This window comes from Aotus nancymaae, unplaced genomic scaffold, assembly GCF_030222135.1.
Source record: "Aotus nancymaae isolate 86718 unplaced genomic scaffold, 86718_ANA_hifiasm-v0.15.2.pri h1tg000016l, whole genome shotgun sequence".
NCBI lineage: Eukaryota > Metazoa > Chordata > Mammalia > Primates > Aotidae > Aotus > Aotus nancymaae.
The window spans coordinates 58,321,694-58,342,844 of NW_026988428.1; the positions used below are offsets into that span (position 1 = coordinate 58,321,694).

The window sequence follows — 21,151 nt, forward strand, 5'->3', positions numbered from 1 at the left end:
ATCTAAGAGATACAATTAGGCAGTAGAATATAAAGATCTGGAACTTATGGAAGATATCTGGGCTAAAGTATAAGCCTACTCACCAATACCCAGCTGCACTGTTACCACCTCAGTAACAGTGGTAGCCCGCCTAACTCTTACTGGCACAACCACAGGCAGCCTCCTTTATGCTCCCATAGTACTCTGCTCCTACTGTTAAAATAACATTTGACACATGGTGCCCACATGTAATGCATATAACTACAGGCCAAGTCAACAACTATTTTAGAAAACTATTTTGTGTTACAAAGGATATTTTTGACATTTTTGTAAGTTTTTAAAATAACATCTTAAAAACTGACATCACATCACAGGTTCGTAGCAACTTCCATGTCATATATTTTCAAAAACATGTTCTCTACATTCCTTTGTTAAACATTTATATATCCCTTTATCATAACGGTTTCTTTCATGTTAGCAACTCATTAGGTTAATTCTAAGCTTCCTCAGACATGTAACAAATGTCACAATTGGCTCATGATTACGCTTCAGAAGATGCATACATAATCAAAGTTAACCTTTTCTCTGGCGGCATCAATTTACTAGAAAACATTCTAAAGAATTTAACCAAATGTCAAAGCATAAAGGCTTTTAAAATGACCTTCAAGTCTTAAAATTTTCATTGTATTTTAGGATTGAACGGAATATTACAGCTCATCTAATCCCCCATCTTTAATTCATAAGCACACAAACATATGTCTAGAAACATATGGGACTTGCCAGTTGGTGGCAAAGCTTTAGCTAAAACTTATCTCCTAACTCCAGAGTCTTCTCCCCTAAACCAAGCCAATACAGTTGCAGAAATCACAGTTTGGGAGATGAGATCTATGGATTAAAATAATTTTTAGAGAAAAAAACATTTAAATTTCAAAATTTAATTTCTAGGCCAAGTTGAAAGTCTATCACTCTTTTGAGTTTGCTCCTATTCTTTTCCCTTTCTCAAGGTTGTTTGCATGCAAAAGAAACTGTCATGAGTTTTGAGAAAGCCATAACTATCTTTCTCAGTATTTGTTCTATTAGCCCAGTCTTTTCCAAAGTAAATCCTACAGGACACTAGTTCCATGGCCATTAACAGGTGATACTGACAGATAAGTTTGTACAGGGATGAACCAAAATCAATCAGGTTTGTTTACTGAAGAACTTCTCAAAGCTATTTCAGTAGTCCTCCCACTTATCTGCTGTGTCACTTTCCGTGGTTTCAGTACCTGTGGTCAACTGCAGCCCCAAAATATATGTATATACTTTTTGAGATGGAGTCTTGCTCTGTTGCCCAGGCTGGGGTGCAGTGGCATGATCTTGGCTCACTGCAACCTCAACCTCCCAGGTTCAAGAGATTCTCCTGCCTTAGCCTCACAAGTAGCTGGGACTATAGGTATGCACCACCATGCCCGGCTAATTTTTGTATTTTTAGAAGAGACAGGGCTTTGCCTTGTTGGCCAAGCTGGGCTCGAACTCTTGACCTTAAGTGATCGGCCCACCTTGGCCTCCCAAAGTGCTAGGATTACAGGTGTGAGCCATTGTACCCGGCCTGCAGCCCAAAAATATTAAATACAAAATTCCAAAAATAAACAATCCATAAGTTTTACATTGCATGCTGTTCTGAGTAGCATGATGAAGTCTCACCCTATGACACTCTGTCCTGCCTGGGAAGTGAATCATTCCTTTGTCCAGAATATCCATGCTATAAACGCTACGAGCCTATTAGTAGCCCTCTTGGTTATCAGATCCACTGTCGAGGGATCACAGTGTTTGTGTTCAAGGTCCGTAGTAGCCTAATACTATATCACAACACCTATATAATTCATCTCAGTTTATCTCATCATGTAGGTATTTTATCATCTCACATTATCCCAAAAAGAAGGATGAGTACAGTACAATAAGATATTTTGAGAGAGAAGGAGACCAAGGACTATATTCACCTAACTTTTATTATAATATATTGTTATAATTTTCTATTTTATTATTATTGTTACTGATCTCCTGCTTTGCCCAATTTATAAATTAAACTTTATCACAGGTATGAATGTATAGGAAAAAAACAGTATATACAGTTTAGGGTTGAAGACCATCCAAGGTTTCAAGCATCCACTGGGGGTTTTAAGTATCTTCTCTGAGGATATGGGGACTACTATAATATGCTTTCATATGTTAGATCGTACAAAATAATACTTTCAAATGTCTCTTACCACTTTTCAGGAAATCTACATGTGCATCCTTGTGATGAAGTAGTTCCACATCATAATTGGCAGATGTGTTAGCATGCTGTTCTTCCTTGAAGTAAAATTTCAAACATTTAAAATAATTTGATTTTGCTTTCAAAATAATAAAATTATTATTTTTTGCTTTTTGTTTAAAATGAGGTCAAATACCTTCAATAATAATTAGCTAAAATAACAGGATAATCTATTTAAAGATGCACATTTTCCATGCAACATAAACTCTATGAAAAAACTACTGGCTACATATAGGTATTAAAGTATTTAATGATTTTTTTTAATATTATGTCAGAATTAACAAAGATGACCAATTCAGAAATTTTGAATTTATTTTTACTCCAAATGCACTGTCTTGCCAATATTCTTAATATACAAATAAAATGTAATTGAAATTATTTACATAAATTTAAAGTGAAATCATTGTTAAAAAAAGGAAATAGCATCTTTAAATACCTAGAGTGAATTAGCAAATGACAATTATATAAAATACAAACTAATAAACAAGTTTAGTAACTTGTTTTCAGTAATAGCAAATAGGAATTTTAACATTATTTTCCAGAAAACACAAAGATTGAAGAGTCACATCAGTAGCACACAAATAAGATCAAATTTAACAAGCAAGCTATCAGATTATTTTTCTTATAACACATGACATTATATATATTAAAGTGTACCTATTATGTTATTTACTTGTTAATTGCTTCTGTGTCCAAAAGGTTCTACAGGGTATGCCTAAAATTTGTATTGAAAAATCAGCCAATGGCATTAAGAAATTCATAATAAAAAATTATATTTCTCATACAATTTATTGTTCATGATATAGTGGCAGAAAATACAAACTTGACTGTAACAAAAATTTGAATTTTTGATATAGTGGCTACTTTATGTTTGTAAACATAATCAATACAATTAAATTCAATTCACTCAGTACAAACTCATTTGAAGCTTACTACAGGCCAGGCACTGTGCTAGCCCTAAAACAACTTAGTGGTAATATTAATATAATGAATAGGTAGCAATAGATTCCTTAAAAAAAATCCACCAGTAAAATCACAGGGCACACATCTATGGTCTTTCAGTTAGAGAGTAATAAACTAGTTTAAAACTATGAGCTAGTTTCTCCTAGTTAGACCTATTAGCTATAAACTCCTTTATACTGGGTGGGCAACAACAAAAATATAGAGAATAAAAGATCCACTAGAATATGCAAAGTAAGCAAAATCTAATAACACAGCTGTCAGGAAAAGAATCACAGAATAATAATTTAAAACAGAAAATATATTTTGATGAAAACAATGAGCACAATTTTTTTTTTTAAAAAAAGCTCATATAACATGTTCTTATTAGAAAACAAAAATATAGCATTTTATTCTGTGATCCTTTCTGGTTGCTTTTTATTATTTACTGACCTGGTCAAAGACATTGAATGTGGGCTAGCAAAATAGAAAATATGATATGGGGAGAAAAGGTAAAGGTTCAATTAAAATAAATAACACATGTCAAGCAATTATTTATTTTTTTATATATATATTTTTTTATATTGAGATGGGATCTTACTATGTTGACCAGAGTGGTCTCAAACTCCTGGCCTCAAGTGATCCTCCCATCTCAGCCTCCCAAGGTGCTGGGATTACAGGCATGAGCCACTGCACCCAGCCTCAAACAAATATTTAAAAAGCAAAGCAGGGCTTTCAAAATAGCAAGAAAAAGAACTGCCTACCTTCATTGGAATATTTGTAATAGTAGTTGAAGCCAAGTCAAAATGTTGCTGTACTAAAATATTCAATTTGGTAGCAAGATGCCGTCCTGCACGAACACTATGAACTTCACTGGTTAAAACTGGGGACAACTACAGAAAAATATGCAAGAAAAATAATCCACAAAATATTAATTCATTGTAACTGAGTGCTAAATATTTTACTAAAAATCCATTAAAATTAAGAATTTTTAACTTTTTGAAGGTTGGAAAAAAGGATCCATAAATTAACCATAATTATTTTAGCAATACATTTTCATGCATTCATTCACTCATCACATACATATTAATCAGTTTGCTATATGTCAGAAACTGTGAGTAGATAGAACACAGCTGTGATAGACATAATCCCTGTCCTCCTGAAATTTAGAGTAGAATAGTCTGTTATTTAAATATACTTTTTTTTTTGAGACAGTGTCTCCCTCTGTCACCAGGTGCCAGGCTGGAGTGCAGTGGCACAATATTGGCTCACTGCCACATCTGCCTACCGGGTTCAAGCAATTCTCCTGCCTCAGCCTCCCAAGTAGCTGGGACTACAGGCATGCACCACCATGCTCAGTTAATTTTTGTATTTTAGTAGAGACGGGGTTTCACTATGTTGGTCAGGATAGTCTCGATCTCTTGACCTCGTGATCCACCCGCCTCAGCCTCCCAAAGTGCTGGGATTACAGGCGTGAGCCACCACGCCCAGCTAAATATGCTTCTTTATAATTTTTACTTATTTTTATCAATGTGCAAAATGGATTTGAAGTATACTGTAGAAAAAATAATTTATTTTGTCGGGAGGACAAAACCCTGCAGATAAAACTAAAAGAATGTGGAAATCACCACAAAAATTTCATTTTGTCATCAATAAATAAGGCAGCCAGAGTAGTATACAAGACGATACAAAATCTTACTTATTTGAGGGCAATAATACTTATTAGAAATAAATTTTTCATTATCATAAAATAAAACTAACATTGCCACATTATCAAAAGAGGCAGAAAAAAGTTAAGAAAAAAGAGGCTTACACTGGAACTACTTAAAAACACAATGATAGCAATAATGACTAAAAATACTACTTAACTACAAAAATTTATGAAATAAGGTAATATTCGCAATTAGGAAAATAAGATTTTTCCCTCTGAATGTGCAAAATTAATTTTTTATTGGAATATATTTTTGGTAAAGAATGTACTGCTTTTCTAGTAAGGAGAAAAGATTTTTATAGAATAAAAATAATCACTAAAGTAATTAAAATTTTAGGAACAATACAAACTATGTATGGTTTGTAACACATTTTGATAAACATCAAGAAGCAGACAGAACAGAAAACACTTTAAACTCTACAATTATATCATAAAGAACCAAACTAGATGTCTTGCCATAGAGATTTACTTTGAAAACTCAAATTTTCTTGGCAGAAAATATTGGCAATCGATCATTTTAATGATAACCCTTCTCAGTATTTATTATTGACCACAGTGATCTTTTCTTTCATTATTTCAACACTTACCTCTTTTTTAGGACGATCAGACACAAGGCTGTCTTCACCAACTGGGTAAGTATGGATCAAGACCAACTCACATTTTTGAATCTGCATGAGACTTAAAGAGAAACTTTTCACTTAAAATATAAGAATATATAGTATGTAAAGAACTCAGGCAGGTAAACTATTAAAATCTTAACATATTAAAACAGCATATTGCTATAATCGGATATTACGGTTAACCCAAAAGCTAAATATTAGAAAGGCAGTGTATACAATTGCTGTACCTGTATGAACACTTAATGAACATACAAATTTAATTCAAATGCAAAAATAATTTTCTGTGCTTGAAGGATAAAATGAAGAAAAAATTCTTAGTAAGTATAATTTTCAATAGATAACTGCAACAGTGAAAATGAATATATCGTGTATTTATTTCCCTTATAGTAATTTTTTAAGGATAAAATCAGGCAACACTAACCATTAGCTATAATTAGTTATTTCTAAGAATATAAGATTGGTAATGCTAAAAATTTCCCCCAACTTTTTATTTTGAAATTTCCAGACCTACAGGAAAGTTGAAAGAAAAGTACTATTCAATGAACACCCATATGTCCTTCACCTAGAGTCACTGTTAGCTATATTTGCTTTCTCTATATACTATACCTAAGTAGATGTACACTTTTTAATTAAACCGTTTGAGATAAGTTGCAGAGGGCATGACATGTAGTCCTAAACATTTCAGCATGCTTTTCCTAGTGAGAAAAATCCTACTTATAACAATAATACCATGACCCCACCTAAGAAAATTAATAATCAATCTAAAGAAGTCCACATTGCAATAGTTCCAAACACGTCTTTATTAGCTGTGACACAATCACAAATATACAGATTGTTCTCTGCCCACACTTCCTGGCATAGGGCTCCTAAAATCTTTGTGACTTCCTAAATGACAGGGATGCTAGGAGCATCTTTTGCTCTAATAATTGGTTTCTGACCCCAGTTCTTGACACACAGCTCATAAGTTGCTTGGAATTTCCTGAGTGACAGGAGCATCTCTTCTTCTACTGAGGCAACTTTAGTGGAATCCTAAACAGCTACCCAATGGGGGCTGGTCACCAGAAAGACCAAGCAACGATTAGAAGCTTGTCAGCTTTCAGCCGTACTCTCCTATCCTTCAGAGAGGGGAAAGGAGCTAGATACTGAGTTAATCATCAATCATCCTTATATGAAGCCTCCATAAAATTCTCTAAAGTATGGGGCTCAGAGAGTTTCAACACATCCATGTGCTAGAAGGGTGGCACACCCCAACTCCACGGGACAGAGCTGATGAACCTGGATCCTTCGAACCTCACCCTCTTCATGTGACTGTTCATCTGTATCCTTTAAAATAAATCAGTAAACTGAAGTGTTTCCCTGAGTTCTATGAGCCATCAGAAGAAATTATTAAACATGAGGAGGAGATTGTGGAAACACCTAATTTGTAGCCAAGTCAGACAAAAGTGTAGGTAACTGGGGGAACCACTGGTCAAGATTGGTGTCTAAATGGGGTACAGTCTTGTGGAACTGAATCTGCCATAACTAATCTGTGTGGTCTGTATTAACTCCAAGGAGTGTCATAATTGAATTGTAGGGCACACAGTTGATATCCACAGAGTTGGAGAATTCACTGGTGTGGAAGAAAAACCCAAACATTTGATCAAAAGTACTAGTGTTGAGTATAAAGGAAAAAAAGTGTTTTTCTTTTCAGAAACAGAAAAAGTTTTTAAAAAGTCACACAATGCAACTACTTGTTTATAGATGTGGTACATACTGAATAATGCCACGAACAACTTGCATATTTTACAATTTTTTTTAAATTAAAATTAAAATTAAATTTTTTTTTTGAGACACGGTCTTGCTCTGTCACCTAGGCTGGAATGTAGTGGCAAAATCTCGGTTCACCACAACCTCTGTCTCCCAGGCTCAAGCAATTCTCCTGCCTCAGCTGCCTGAGTACCTGGGACTACAGGCACTTGCCACCAGGTCTGACTAATTTTTGTATTTTTTTGTAGAGATGGGGTTTTGCCATGTTGCCCAGGCTGGTCTTGAACTCCTGAGCTCAGGTTATCTGACTGCCTTAGCCCCCAGAAGTGCTGAGATAACAGGCATAAGCCATTACATACAGCACATTTTACAAATTTGAAACACAACTATAAGAATAAACCATCAAAACAAGTACATATTATAAATCTACATATTATTTTATCCCTTTGATTACCTTTCTTGTGGGAGAAAAGTAAAATATTAAAGTGAAAGGGAAAATGAAACGAAAGTTTCTGATCAAACATACATTTTTTTGACTAATTTGTTGAGTCAGTTGAGAATTCAGGGAAATGCTACCAATCACTTTTAAGTCACTGGAAATAATTGTAATGAAATACATATCATTATTTCACTTTGATATACTATCAAAGTGAACATATTTATTTCATTTATGAATTATACTCACTGATCTGAATTTGCAGCAAGCTTATTATGTTCATGAATTGTTTCCTGGACACAGTCTTCAAGCATTCGCACATGACTATCACTATGGCATTAAAAAGATATAGCAAATTTAAAGGAATAAACAGGAAGAGAAAAAGTTCAAAACACTCTTCAGCTATATTATCTTGTTATAGACATTAAAAGTTACTTCAATAAGGACTACATTTAGGATGCTCAGTCATACCAGCAAACTAAGTGAAAAGCTAGTCAGAAAAAAAATTAACCTACATGATTACCATCTAAACAGTTTTCGATGAGATAAAAGTTTTTTTTTTTAGAATGAAACAGCCTCAATATTAAAAGGCAAAAAAAAAAAAAAAAAAGAAAAAATCAGAAAGGCCACTTGTAATATGCTTAAGTGTAAACATGTAAACATGCTGTCCCCTAGTTTTTCGAAAAACTACAATAGGACCTTAACATTCCCACAGTGAAAGAATTGCTGTAATCAACACCTCACCTTTTTGCATTAGTAATGCAGATTATTCGTCCTCTATTTCCAACACGTTCTGCGTTCTCCATGAGTAGAGTACGAGCCTCATGTTGGTATTCGGTAATTTTACAGAGAGTTTCCACTGCTGCAACAAGACCATGCAGAATACTGCAGCACTCTGGATCTGCCCGAGGATTAGGAGGCCCAACAGCAGCTAATGCTGCCATTAGCTAAGTAAAAGAGAAAACAATTAGGTTGACAAGAGTATGTGCAATTCAGATAAGAATATTACAAGAAAGAAAACTGCACACCAATGTATCTTACATACATGGACACGAATATTCTTAAAAAAATAGTAGCAAACCAAGTCCAGTAATACACAAAGAAGAATTATACACCATGATCAAGTGAGATTTATTCTAGAAATACAAAGTTTCTTTAATATACAACTATCGGTTACTATAATACATCATATATCAATAAAATAAAAATCACACAATCATCTCAATAAACATAGAAACAGTACTTAACAAGACCTTTTCATAATTAAAAAAAAAAAACTCAGTAAATTAGGAATGGAAGGGAACTTCCTCAAGAAGATAAAGGACAGCTATGGAAAAACCCACTGATAACAGCATACTTAATGATGAAAGACTGGATGAATTCTCCCTACACATCAGTAACAAAGATGTTTACTCTCACCACTTCTGAAATTTAACACTGTACTGGTTGTTCTAACCAGGGCAATAGGAAAGAAAAAGAAAGAAAAGAAATCCATGCCAAACTCAGTGGCTCATGCCTGTAATCCCAGTACTTTGGGAAGCCAAAGTAGGACAACTGCTTGAGGCCAAGAGTTCAAGACCAGGCTGGGCAACATAGCAAGACACTGTTTCTCCAAAAAAAGAAAACAAAAACTAAAAAATCAGTTAGGCGTGGTGGTGTTCACTTGTAGTCCTAGCTACTCAGAAGGCTGAGGGAGAAGGAGCGTTTGAGCCCAGGAGTTAAGTCACCAAACTCTAGCCTGGGTGATGAAGAGAGAGATGAAAGAAAGGAAAGAAAGAGATGAGAAAGAGACAGAGAAAGAAAGAAAGATAAGAAAGAAGGAAAAAGGAAAGAAGGCTAGAAGGCAGGAAGGGAGGGGAAGGAAGAGGATAGAAGGAAGAAAGAGAAAGATAGAGAGGGAAAGAGAGGGAGGAAGGGAGAGAGGATGCAATCCAGATTGGAAAGAAAAAGGTAAAACTACTTTTATGTTGCAGATGACATGATCCCGTATTTACAAAATCCCAAGGAATCCACTAAAAAACTATTATAACTCAAATACAAGTTCGGCAAGCCTGTACTATACAAGATTACTACACAAAACCAACTGTATTTCTATATAAATGTAATGAACAATCTGAAGACGACATTGTTTTTAAAAATCCCACTTTAAACAGGATCAAAAATAAAATACTTAGAAGTAAATTTAACAAGAAGTATAAAACATACTCTGAAAATAACAAAACATTGTTGAAAGAAATTAAAGAACTAAACAAAGGAAAAAAGCATACCATGCTCATGGATTGGAAGAGTTAATATTGTTAAGATGGTCATATTATCCAAACTGACCTACAGTGTCAACATAATCCCCAACTTCTTTGTGGAAATTAATAAGGTGATTCTAAAATTCATGACATTGCAAGGGACCCAGACTGGCCAAAACAATCTTCAAAAAGAACAAAGTAAGAAGAGTCACACTTCCTATTTTTAAAACTTACTACAAAGCAATGGTAATCAAGATAGTGTGGTACCGGCATAGGATAGACATAGAGACACAGAAAGGTGTAACATGTGGAAAAGGTGTTACATGGATAACCAAAGCTAAACATTAAACATAGACAAGATTATACATAATTTATACAAAATGTAAATTCTTTTACATATTCTTGAACACCAGTGATTTGCCACATAGTTGCTTTCACAACAGAAGTTTCCCCCTCCATTCACAATTTAAAAGCAATGAATGAGATATCATGTACCTTCACCTTGAGAAAGCAGAAAGAAATAGGAATTCCTTTATGATCAGCACCCCTATCCATCAAATGCATGCCTTTACTGCACTGCAGAGGTGCAGTCAATAGGAAGAAATCTATACAGATTTGTACTTGTTTTTATTCATATACTGCTAGAAAGCCTTCACACTTCTTTCACAGTACCCCTTGAAAAACGTAAATGCTTCTTTCACAGTATTTAAAAAAGACAGTACAGTGGAAATGTATGGAATTCTTAAAATTGCTTTTTCAAGTAACAGTATATTAAGAACATTCTGGAATGATATTAGTGCAAAGCCAAGCCAATGAAAGCCTACTTGAGTGAATTACCTCAAAAGAGTAAAAGGCTAGCTATGTTTATATATCTTACAATACTAATCACAAACATTTTAAGTCCAAGCAGTATGATAAAACACATTTCCTTAAAAGTGCTCTATTTAAAACTCACCTCAGAGAAAAATAAAATAAATAAAATTTTAAAAAAAGAAAAAGAAAACCAACAAAAAATTAAAAAATGAAACCTCAGATGGGCTTGTTACCACTGTATACACCCATTAACAAAAAAATTTTGACATAAAATAATTCAAATAATGTATTCAATTATTTCACTAAAGCCTGTTTCTCGTGTTGTTCATATTCATCAATAAAAAATCTAATAAACTGAAGTCTTCTACCCAACTAAATAATGGCAAAGAACATAAGCTACTAATAACTCAGTATTTTTAGACAGTGTTAAAACGTAAACCTAACTGGTTGAGCATGAGTTGATTTCTGCTTCCTCCACTAAAATAGAAGGGATTTTACTTTTTAAAAAACATAAACCAGGGCTTGGTGCGGTGGCTCACACCTGTAATCCCAGCACTTTGGCAGGCTGAGGTGGGTGGATTACCTGAGGTCAGGAGTTCAAGATCAGCCTGGCCAACATGGTGAAACCTCAACTCTATTAAAAATACAAAAATTAGCCTGATGCCTGTAATTCCAGCTACTTGGGAGGCTGAGGCAGGAAGAACTGCTTGAACTCAGGAGGCGGAGGTTACAGTGAGCCGAGATAGCACCATTGCACTCCAGCTTGGGTGACAAGTGAAACTCCACCTCAAAAACAAAAAATATAAACCAAAAAAGAAAGCATAAACTACAAGCATGAAGAGAATGGAAGAAGAGACAACAATAAACAAGAGATGTAACAAAGATGTACAAAAATGAATGAAAGAGTGGTGATGAACTTAATAGGACTGAATGCACAGAAATCTAAGTGCCAGAAGAAGGCAAAAGGCAAAATAGAATCCAGAAGAAGTTCACGAACTGGAGGCACAAATTACCAAACAAAGCAGGGGTGAGGCAAGATACTAAAAATGTCAATAGTCTGAAGTCAGTTTAAGGAACAACGTGACTCCCAGATCTTACTTACATCCTACCCATGTAAGTAACTACCTGACCCCTACCCCAAAAGATACAGAATCACATTCTTTGAAAGAACTGAACATGAAAGGTATCAAACATGGATATATGGATAAAGCATATATCAAACAGGATACCAAAAGCACATTAAGAGAGTAAAGATAAAATACTAAATCATTACTGCCCAATACAACTTACTGTGATGATGAAAATGTTCTCTATCTGTGCTGTCCAATACAGTAGCCACTATCTATGTGAGGCTTATGGTGCATCAGAAATATGGCTAATGCTACAGAGGAAATGTAACTTACCCTCTCCCGGCCCCCAAAGAGCTGACAACCAAGTTTATAGCATACAGATAAATGAGTAGAAGAGATCTGGAGACCCTGAACAGTCCCAGAGAGACCATCCGTCAACTCCAATATTTGGAGGTCCCCTAGTGCAAACAATCAGCTTAAACTACAATGAAGTATAGTCAACGATACCTACTCCACAATGTGCAGATTTTCTAATCTGCCATTTAGTGCCTTGCTTTTAAATAAGACTGCCTAGCTAAGTGTCAGCAGGCATTTAATAAAAGCCTCACCAAGAAAAGAACTGTGGGAACACAAAAGGGACAAAAGAAAATGTCAAATAAACTAATGTTAATACTTGCAGGTAAAACTATACCCATAAAACAAGAAAAGGATATGATGAAAACAGACATAATTAGAGTATAGGTCAAAGTTCTTGGAAATTAAACATACAATCAAGTAAAGAGTTCTATAGAAGGATTAAAAGCTTCAAAAAAAGCAGAGTGACTGACAATGAGATGATCAGTAAGAAAAAGAGTAAGGAATTTAATGCAGGACGTCTAACATTCCAGGAATGAGTATTCTTGAAAGACACAGAGACAAGAACATTATCAATGAAACAATGCAGGGAAATTTTCCTGTAAAATATGAAGCCTAGCACAATGGATGAGAATGGATCAACAGCAAGGCACATCACTGAGATTCTAACAGCTTTCAGGGAGAAATTATAGAGAAAAATGGTGTTAGACTTTTCAACATTGGAGGCTATAAAACTTACAATTTTGTGGAGTATATAATGCCCTCAAAATTTTGGGAAAATGTTATTTCCAACATGAAATTTCTACATCCAAAGTATCAGCAAAGGGCAAGGTAAACTACAGGAATTCCAGAGGTTACGTTCTACCAAAACAAAAGATTACATAAAGACAAAGAGAGGGAAAAAATGGGATCTGAGAAATAGGAAGAGAAGGATGACAGCAGTTCAGTGGGCCTAGAAAGCAGCCAGTTCAAACTGGAGCAGAAGACTGTGCTCCAAGAAGCTCCTCAGGGGACAAAATCAAACTGCTGAACTATCTAACACATTAATGATCAAAATATTGGGCAGTTTTGTAGGAGCATGAGGAAAAGCAGTAATGGATATTATGAAAACAAAACACATGAAGGGGAAAAAACAGAAATAACAAATAATTCCAGAAATAAACAGCTGTATAAGGAAATAATCATATACATTACTTGGCTTAACAGTGAATAATACTTTATATAGATGTTATTATGCAAACATGTAACTTTGAAATTACCAAAAATTGTGATATATTTCATATTGAGAACACAAGAGAAGGGGGCAGGCATTATACACATGAAGGTCAGGAGTTCGAGACCAGCCTGGCCAACATGGCAAAACCCTGTCTCTACTAAAACATACTCTATTAGCCAGGCTTGGTGGCACATGCCTGTAGTCCCAGCTGTAGATCGAGCTTGGAATGCTTAGGCAAAAGAATCGCTTGAACCTGAGAGACAGAGGTTGCAGTGAGCCAAGATCACGCAATGCACTCCAGCCTGAGTGACAGCGAGACTCCGACTCAAAATAAATAAATAAATAAGTAGATAAACAGAGAACTCAATAAACAGGAATAAAAACACGTTATTTAGAAATCTGGAAGTAAATACAACAACCACTAAAAATGGAAGTTTGGTTGGGGGGGCTGGGTGTAGGCAAAGACTAGAATGGAGATAGCTGTTTTCTTTTAATATTACTTGGCATTTTAACACTATATGCAAATACTAGAGTGATTTAAAAAATTGGTCATTTTTTAAAAAGCATTACCACATTTAGATATTTTTACAAATGGCCACAGCTCAAAATCTAACCATACCTCCTGTAAATTTTGGTCTTCTTGAGTCCAAGAATTTAAAACATGTGCTCCAGAGTCACTCACAATAAAATTCACCTAATAGATTCCAAAGAAACAATTAGTGTTCAACTCTAATTTCACTCAATCAGTAACATATTTTAAAATAATATGCAATTTCTAACACTGTTTCACTGATTCATTCATTCATTCATTTTATAGTTACACAATGTATAATACATGCCAGGTGCTACTGCTGGCACTGGGTATATGGGAATAGAGTGATGAATAAAAAAGTTCTGTCACTCACTATGTGGGGAGAGTCAGGGGAGGGGAGTCTACTGGGACAGAGGGCACTGTGGGCAGAATACAAACATATAAATGAACAAGATAATTTCAGAGAGTGATAAACACTATGAAAAATAAGTTAGCTACTACTTTAGATTGGGTGGTCAGAGAAGGGCTCTCCATAGAAGCGGTAACTGAAGGCAATCCAAAATGAATGAAAGAAATCAGCCACCATAAAAGTCAGGGACAGACAATCTGGGTACAGCAAACAATAAATGCAAAGTCCTCTAAGCATATACCCTTGAAAGGGTGAAAGTCAGAGCAGGCAGTTGGGGAGGAGACAAATTCAGAGAAATAGACAGGAGCTGTATCATATAGGGCACTGAAAGCCAAAATAATGGATATGGACTTTCTGCTAAGTTTTAAAGTAAAAATGCAAATTTGAAAATTTGATATTACCTGCTATCAGGTAAGATAATGACAAGAAACATTTTTGAAAACTTATCAAATGATAATTCTGACCCATGTTCCTTTTTGGGTAGAAGGTTAGATTTCTTTGTTTACTCTGGACACTATGATCTTTTTTCCTATACATCCATGAAATACCAGTTTTCCTTCCTTCCCCAAAAGTTTGATAATTGGTCTTCTCTTCCAAGGCTTATCTGACAGGGACATATTTTACAAGCCACTTTACTTAGATTTACCTCTTTTAAAGCTTACAACAAGGAAGCAAATGTTATACTTACATGGGAGGAAACTGAGGCTTGGAGAGATTAAGAAATGATCAAAGTCACACCGCTGGTAGCTGACCATGCCTGTGCTCTAAATCAATTATATGCCCTCTCATTATATATTTTTATCTTACATAGAATGTACACAAATTTTAAGAAGAGCTTATATTTTAATTTGGAATATATCTGAATGTATAATATTGGACTATGTTCACCTTTACTCTACCGCCCTACCTTCCTCAGTCTAAGAATTGGCTAGGTCCAAAACACCAAAAGCATTGGCAACAAAAGCCAAAATTGACAAATGGGACCTAATCAAACTCCACAGCTTCTGCACAGCAAAAGAAACAGTCAATAGAGTGAATCGGCAACCAACAGAATGGGAAAAAATTTTTGCAGCCTACCCATCTGACAAAGGGCTGATATCCAGAATTTACAACGAGCTAAAAAAGATTTACAAGAAAAAAACAAACAAGCCCATTCAAAAGTGGGCGAAGGACATGAACAGATACTTTACAAAAGAAGACATACATGAGGCCAACAAGCATATGAAAAAATGCTCATCATCACTGGCCATTAGAGAAATGCAAATCAAAACTACATTGAGATACCATCTCACACCAGTCAGAATGGCAATCATTAAAAAATCTGGAGACAACAGATGCTGGAGAGGATGTGGAGAAATAGGAACACTTTTACACTGTTGGTGGGAGTGTAAATTAGTTCAACCATTGTGGAAAACAGTGTGGCGATTCCTCAAGGACCTAGAAATAGAAATTCCATTTGACCCAGCAATCCCATTACTGGGCATATATCCAAAGGATTATAAATCGTTCTACTATAAGGACACATGCACACGAATGTTCATAGCAGCACAGTTTACAATAGCAAAGACCTGGAACCAACCCAAATGCCCATCGATGATAGACTGGACAGGAAAAATGTGGCACATATACACCATGGAATATTATGCAGCCATTAAAAACGAGGAGTTCGCGTCCTTTGTAGGGACATGGATGAACCTGGAAACCATCATTCTCAGCAAACTGACACAAGAACACAAAATCAAACACCACATGTTCTCACTCATAGGCGGGTGTTGAACAAGGAGAACACATGGACACAGGGAGGGGAGCACTATACATGGGGGTCTGTTGTGGGGGAGTGGGGGGGGACAGCGGGGGGGTGGGGAATTGGGGAGGGATAGCATGGGGAGAAATGCCAGATATGGGTGAAGGGGAGGAAGGCAGCAAATCACACTGCCACATATGCACCTAAGCAACAACCTTGCATGTTTTTCACATGTACCCCAAAACCTAAAATGCAATAAAAAAAAAAAAAAAAAAAAAAAAAAAAAAAAAAAAAAAAAAAAGAATTGGCTAGGTCCCAGCCTAGGCTGCTAAGACAGAAAACAAGTCTTCCACTTGTGGCTAACCAAATGAGTTTCCCAAAATCAGACATCTAAGATAACTTTAATACCTGGAATTTCTATCAATCATCAATTTCTCTTCTTACTGATAAACTATTTCCACTCTGTACTCTTAAAGGTATTTCTTTCTAATATGTCTAAACCGTACAGCAGTTTAGTATATATTCGCTAAAACTACAAGCACCCAGCCAGCTTAGGTTCAAATTCTGGCTCTGCCTCTAAGTAACTATGTGACTTAGGACAAGTTTCTTCTCTTTATCTCAGTTTCTGTATCTACAACAGGAAGCGATAAATAAGACACTCAGCTGATACATGCCAGCACAGTTTGACAACAGCTCTCAATGGTCAGCCTGTGTTCTACACTGGTTGTTATAGATTTTGAATATTGCTTCAATAATTACAGTGCCTACCTAATAGGACTGTTATGAGAATTAAAGAAATTAATAAATACAAAGCATTTTGAAATAAGTCTGGCACATGTAAGTGCTCAATAATTGTTAGCTGTTATTATTACTGGCCCCAATTAAATATCCATTATATATTAATCCCAAAGGGCAGCGTCCTGTACCACATTTTTAAGTATTGAAGTCATAATCTATAGCAAATTCATATACAAAAAAAAAATCATTTATGCAATTAAGTACATCCCCAAAATCATGATTTTGTTTGTATTTTACACTCACCAGCTTTTTGAAAGGAAATATATCATACATGATTCTACAATATTCCATGGAAGATTCTACTGAGCAAGTCCACAATGATTTAGATATGGGGGCCAAAGGAATGATTCCTTGGGTTCTATTCTTCACCAGCATATCAAACTCGACATGCTGCCTGCATGATTCTGCCATGTAAGGGCAGTGATCCACAACAAACACTGTTTTATGAGATTCAGAAAAAATCTTCATTTTGTTTTAACCTGTAAGGGGAAAAATATATTAGCCAAATATTTATACATAACATTTAATATCTTGAATTTTTTCTAATTTTCTCAAGAAGACTGTCTTTCCCTCAAGAAGATTTGGTAGGGAATACGAATAATATGTTCAAAGAAATCTGTCCACAAAGGACAGTTTAATTAGGTCATAACCAGAAAGCAACTGTATCAATACACCATATTAGGCTGTCACTCTACCAGGCACTGACAAAATTACCAGTGCATACGTTTTTGATTTTGCTTTTAAAAGGAACTTAAAACTGTTAGAAGAAAACATTTTGACATTTAACTACATTTGATTCCCTTACATATACCAAACATAATGACAAATACTCTTCAAATACACTTTTATGATCCTTGTTAATTGTCATTAGTCACATATAAACCCCAAGAAAGCATTTTTGGGATCCTCCAAGGAAAATGTTTGAAGATTTCTGAAAAAAGGGGGACTGGGGATTAGGAGTGAGGAATTAACAGGAAAGAGGAGTGACAGCAAAAGAAAAGGCCAAAACAAAGATGAACATCTCCTAAGATAACGCACATCAGCTCTTCGCCTTAAGATAAGCACCCCAACTTCACACTCTTCCCTTAGCTTTTGAAACATCACAGTAATTTACCAGGCACACCAGAAAAACTTAGTTGCTACCATCACACTGGTGTGGAGGAAGAACTTTTAAAACTTTTTCTTATTAAAACAGAGCATATGGTACTCCCCTGCTTTGCTAACAAAATCTTATACTGAATAGACAATTCACATTCGAAAAGCACATGGCAAGCAAAGCCAAAGTGTTCATCAAAACGAACTGACTTGTTAAGATCCAGCTATTTTCACCTCCTGCTTTCAGACGTATCTCCCCTTCATGCAAAACTCTTTGAGAAACCTTCTAGACCCACTTTGCTGGAGGGTGGAGGGTGGAAAATACAAGGTGAGTGGATAGGGAAGACCTCAGGTTCGAGGTTCGCTTACTTTCGTGCCTGGTCCTGGAAGTGAAAACGAACAGAGGCTATGGACCACAGCCTCTCTGGAAAAGGCTGCTGGCTGGGTGGGGAGAGTCAGCGCACAGTCGGGAGTGTCTGGTGTCACAGACAGGGGACTATGCTTTCCCCGATCATCTCCTAGCACACCGGTCCTTCCCAGGCTTCCTAAGTGCAGGGGAGCGCGTGCGCGTGCACACTCTCACACACTCGGGCTCACGCGTGCGCACAGCGCTCTCCGATAGCCAACCCCCACCACCCCACCAAGCCTCCCTTCCCCCTCGGAGGGCCAGGCGCCTCCGTCGCCGAACAGGAAGAGGGCGGGGCCAAGGAGAAGAAAAAAGCCTCCACCCCTCGAGATTTTCCACCCGCTAATTTTCCCAGTCACCCATTGGGAAGAAGGATCTGGGCGACCTGAATGAAAGCCTCCCAAACAGCGAAGTACCAACCACAGCACTGGCTAAACCAGCCACGGCACTCTAAACGTAGGGCCCACCCACTTGGTCTCCCCTTCTCGGTCTCTCCACCCAGGCCGCTTTCCCCTGGAAAAACTCGCGAGACTTTGCGAGAGGCCGAGTGAAAACCTGAGAGGGGAGGACTAGGGAGGGACATAAAAGGGCCCCGCCCCGCCTGCTCGCGCAAACCGGCGAGGGGTCGGCTCTGCCCCACCGTAACGCGAGGAAGGAAATCTCGCGAGGCTGGAGTCCTTCGGGCGCGACGGTCGGAGGCGGTAGGCGGAGGTGTCTCCCCAGCCGGTGATGGGGCTGAACACCACTGGCCTCCCGGCCACCCCTCCGCTGCCTCGGTCCTGTTCTGCGTCTGCTCGCTGAGGAGGCGGATTAGGGGCGCAAAGTCTCTTCCCTTGGGTGCATAGGTCCGGGTTGGTTGAGGCATTGAGTCCTCGGATCGCCACAGCTGACGCCTGCGAGGGACTAAGAGGAGAGTAAGTAGACTAAATCCAGGGACAGGAGCGGTGGTGGGCGAGTCGCGGGCGTCCTTCGTTGAGGCCGGTGCCTTGCACCTCTAGAACCACCGGCGCCGGCTTCCAGCCGCGGGCTCCCGGCTCCTGGGAGCCGGACTTTTTCTCTGCGTCCCCCCGCTCCGAGCTCCTCTTAATGAAGCTGCGATTCAGAAAGTTTAATGAAAAGCCTTGGCCCTAACCCTGTTAGCAGATAACATCTTCCGTATCTCCTTTCTTCCTGCCTTACCCACCTGCGACCTCACCACCGGACGGGGGACCCTTTCAGTCAACTGTTAGCAGCGTTTGATGAAGATAACTTGTTTCTTGAAACTGCTCTCCAAGGGGCATTACTCTTTTCTGGTTCTCATCCTGTCGTCCTTCTCTATCCCATCCCTGATAATGGTTCCTTATTTGTCCTGTTATCCGAACTAGAAAACCAGGAATCATTCTTTGTTCTTCATTTCCACTCACTGCACTGTACTCTTTTTTCTTTCGCCAGAATTACTCTAGTTGCCCCTTGCCCTACACTGGTTTCCCTACTATAATCCTTCCATAGAGTTATTCTAAAATACATATTTATCTCTCTTCTTCCCTTAAACTTTGTAGTAACCATATTGCTGACAGAATCAAATCCTAATTGTTAAGTACATCATCATTCAGGATCTTTTACAGTCTGTCCCAATCCATTTTACCTTTTAGTCTTGCTTTAATATCTGACCATACCAGACTCTACTGGCTGTTTCCTCAAACATGCCATGCGCTTTGACAACTCTGTACTTTTGTACATGCAGTACCATCTGTCTAGAATGCTTACTGTTCCTGTTTTACCACCTATCAAAACCCAAATCATAAATCCTTGTCTTCTCAGACTCCTGCAGGTGAATTGATACCGCCGTGTTCCCAACGTGTCTAAAACATTTCTTCTGCAGTATTTATTGTTGTATTATTTGTTTATGTATCTGTCTCTCCTGCCAATTTGAACCTGGGTCTGGAATCATGTCTTACTCATCTCTGAAAAACAGTCCAATGCTTGGCACGTAGCAAGCATTATTCATATATACATATGTATGCTTACAGAAATGGAATAGTTCTAAAGAATTCACCGTTAAGAGTTCTTCATTTTTTAAAATTAAAGAATTTTGGAGCCAGAAGGAACTTTGTGCATTAGCTTAAAGGCCCCTCACCTGTTTTGAATATGAGAAACCCTACACTTACGCAATTGTACTTTTAGTAATTGCTGATCGAAATTATTTATGACAGAAAACTACTATGCTTTTAAATGATTTTGTATTTTATTTTTATAATATCTGTTTATGTTAGAAAAATGGAGCAGAAATGTTTTAGACTACAGACAGTGCTTGGGGTATGTGCATTCAGGCAACTCTTCCACTGACTCCTTATCCTGTAGGTTAGAAATAACTGGTTTAGATTAGGTTAGTTCCTTCCTGAATTGTCATAATTGTTTGTATATAAAACTTAAATTCAGCCACAATTCTAAGGGAACGTGTATTTAAAAAAAAAAAAAAAATCCTCCAGCACCATTACTTCCAAAGCCTTTCTTCCAACTTTAAAAATTAATTTTCTTCAGAACGTGTACAGTTCCAAACATGTATTCATTCCACTATTTTCAAGGACAGTGAAAATTTTCTTTGCTTTCAGATACAATGATATGCCTGTATCAATGCTTATTTTTATATGTAATTTGCATGCATTGTTTCTTTCTTACGATTATAGGTTTCTATGAAAACCATAACTATACTTTTAATTTTTTTATTTTCATATGGGTCAGTTCATATTATGTACTAATTAATATTAGAG

At 36.9% G+C, this 21,151-nt stretch overlaps 2 protein-coding genes across 13 annotated transcripts in view; one reads left to right on the plus strand and one right to left on the minus strand.

Moving 5' to 3' along the window:
- INTS13 (integrator complex subunit 13) overlaps positions 1–18,885 on the minus strand; it is a 33,966-nt gene extending 15,081 nt beyond the window's left edge. The window contains exons 1-8 of one of the 6 annotated variants that reach the window (XM_021666862.2): positions 18,365–18,885; positions 17,144–17,379; positions 14,037–14,111; positions 8,469–8,671; positions 7,974–8,054; positions 5,510–5,612; positions 3,976–4,104; positions 2,226–2,310 (exon numbers count right to left, since the gene is read on the minus strand). In XM_021666862.2, the coding sequence (XP_021522537.1) occupies positions 2,226–2,310; positions 3,976–4,104; positions 5,510–5,612; positions 7,974–8,054; positions 8,469–8,671; positions 14,037–14,111; positions 17,144–17,368 (901 nt within the window). In that variant the 5' untranslated portion in view covers positions 17,369–17,379; positions 18,365–18,885. The remainder of the gene's footprint in view (positions 1–2,225; positions 2,311–3,975; positions 4,105–5,509; positions 5,613–7,973; positions 8,055–8,468; positions 8,672–14,036; positions 14,112–17,143; positions 17,380–18,364) is intronic. The other 5 variants (XM_021666861.2, XM_021666859.2, XM_012457181.2 and 2 more) reach the window with 5 other exon arrangements.
- A 187-nt stretch (positions 18,886–19,072) lies between these two features.
- FGFR1OP2 (FGFR1 oncogene partner 2) overlaps positions 19,073–21,151 on the plus strand; it is an 86,191-nt gene continuing 84,112 nt past the window's right edge. For 4 of the 7 annotated variants that reach the window (XM_012457186.3, XM_012457188.3, XM_012457187.3 and 1 more), the window contains exon 1: positions 19,073–19,315. The gene's annotated coding sequence lies outside the window, so the exon portion shown is untranslated. The remainder of the gene's footprint in view (positions 19,316–21,151) is intronic. The other 3 variants (XM_012457185.2, XM_012457191.2, XM_012457192.3) reach the window with 1 other exon arrangement.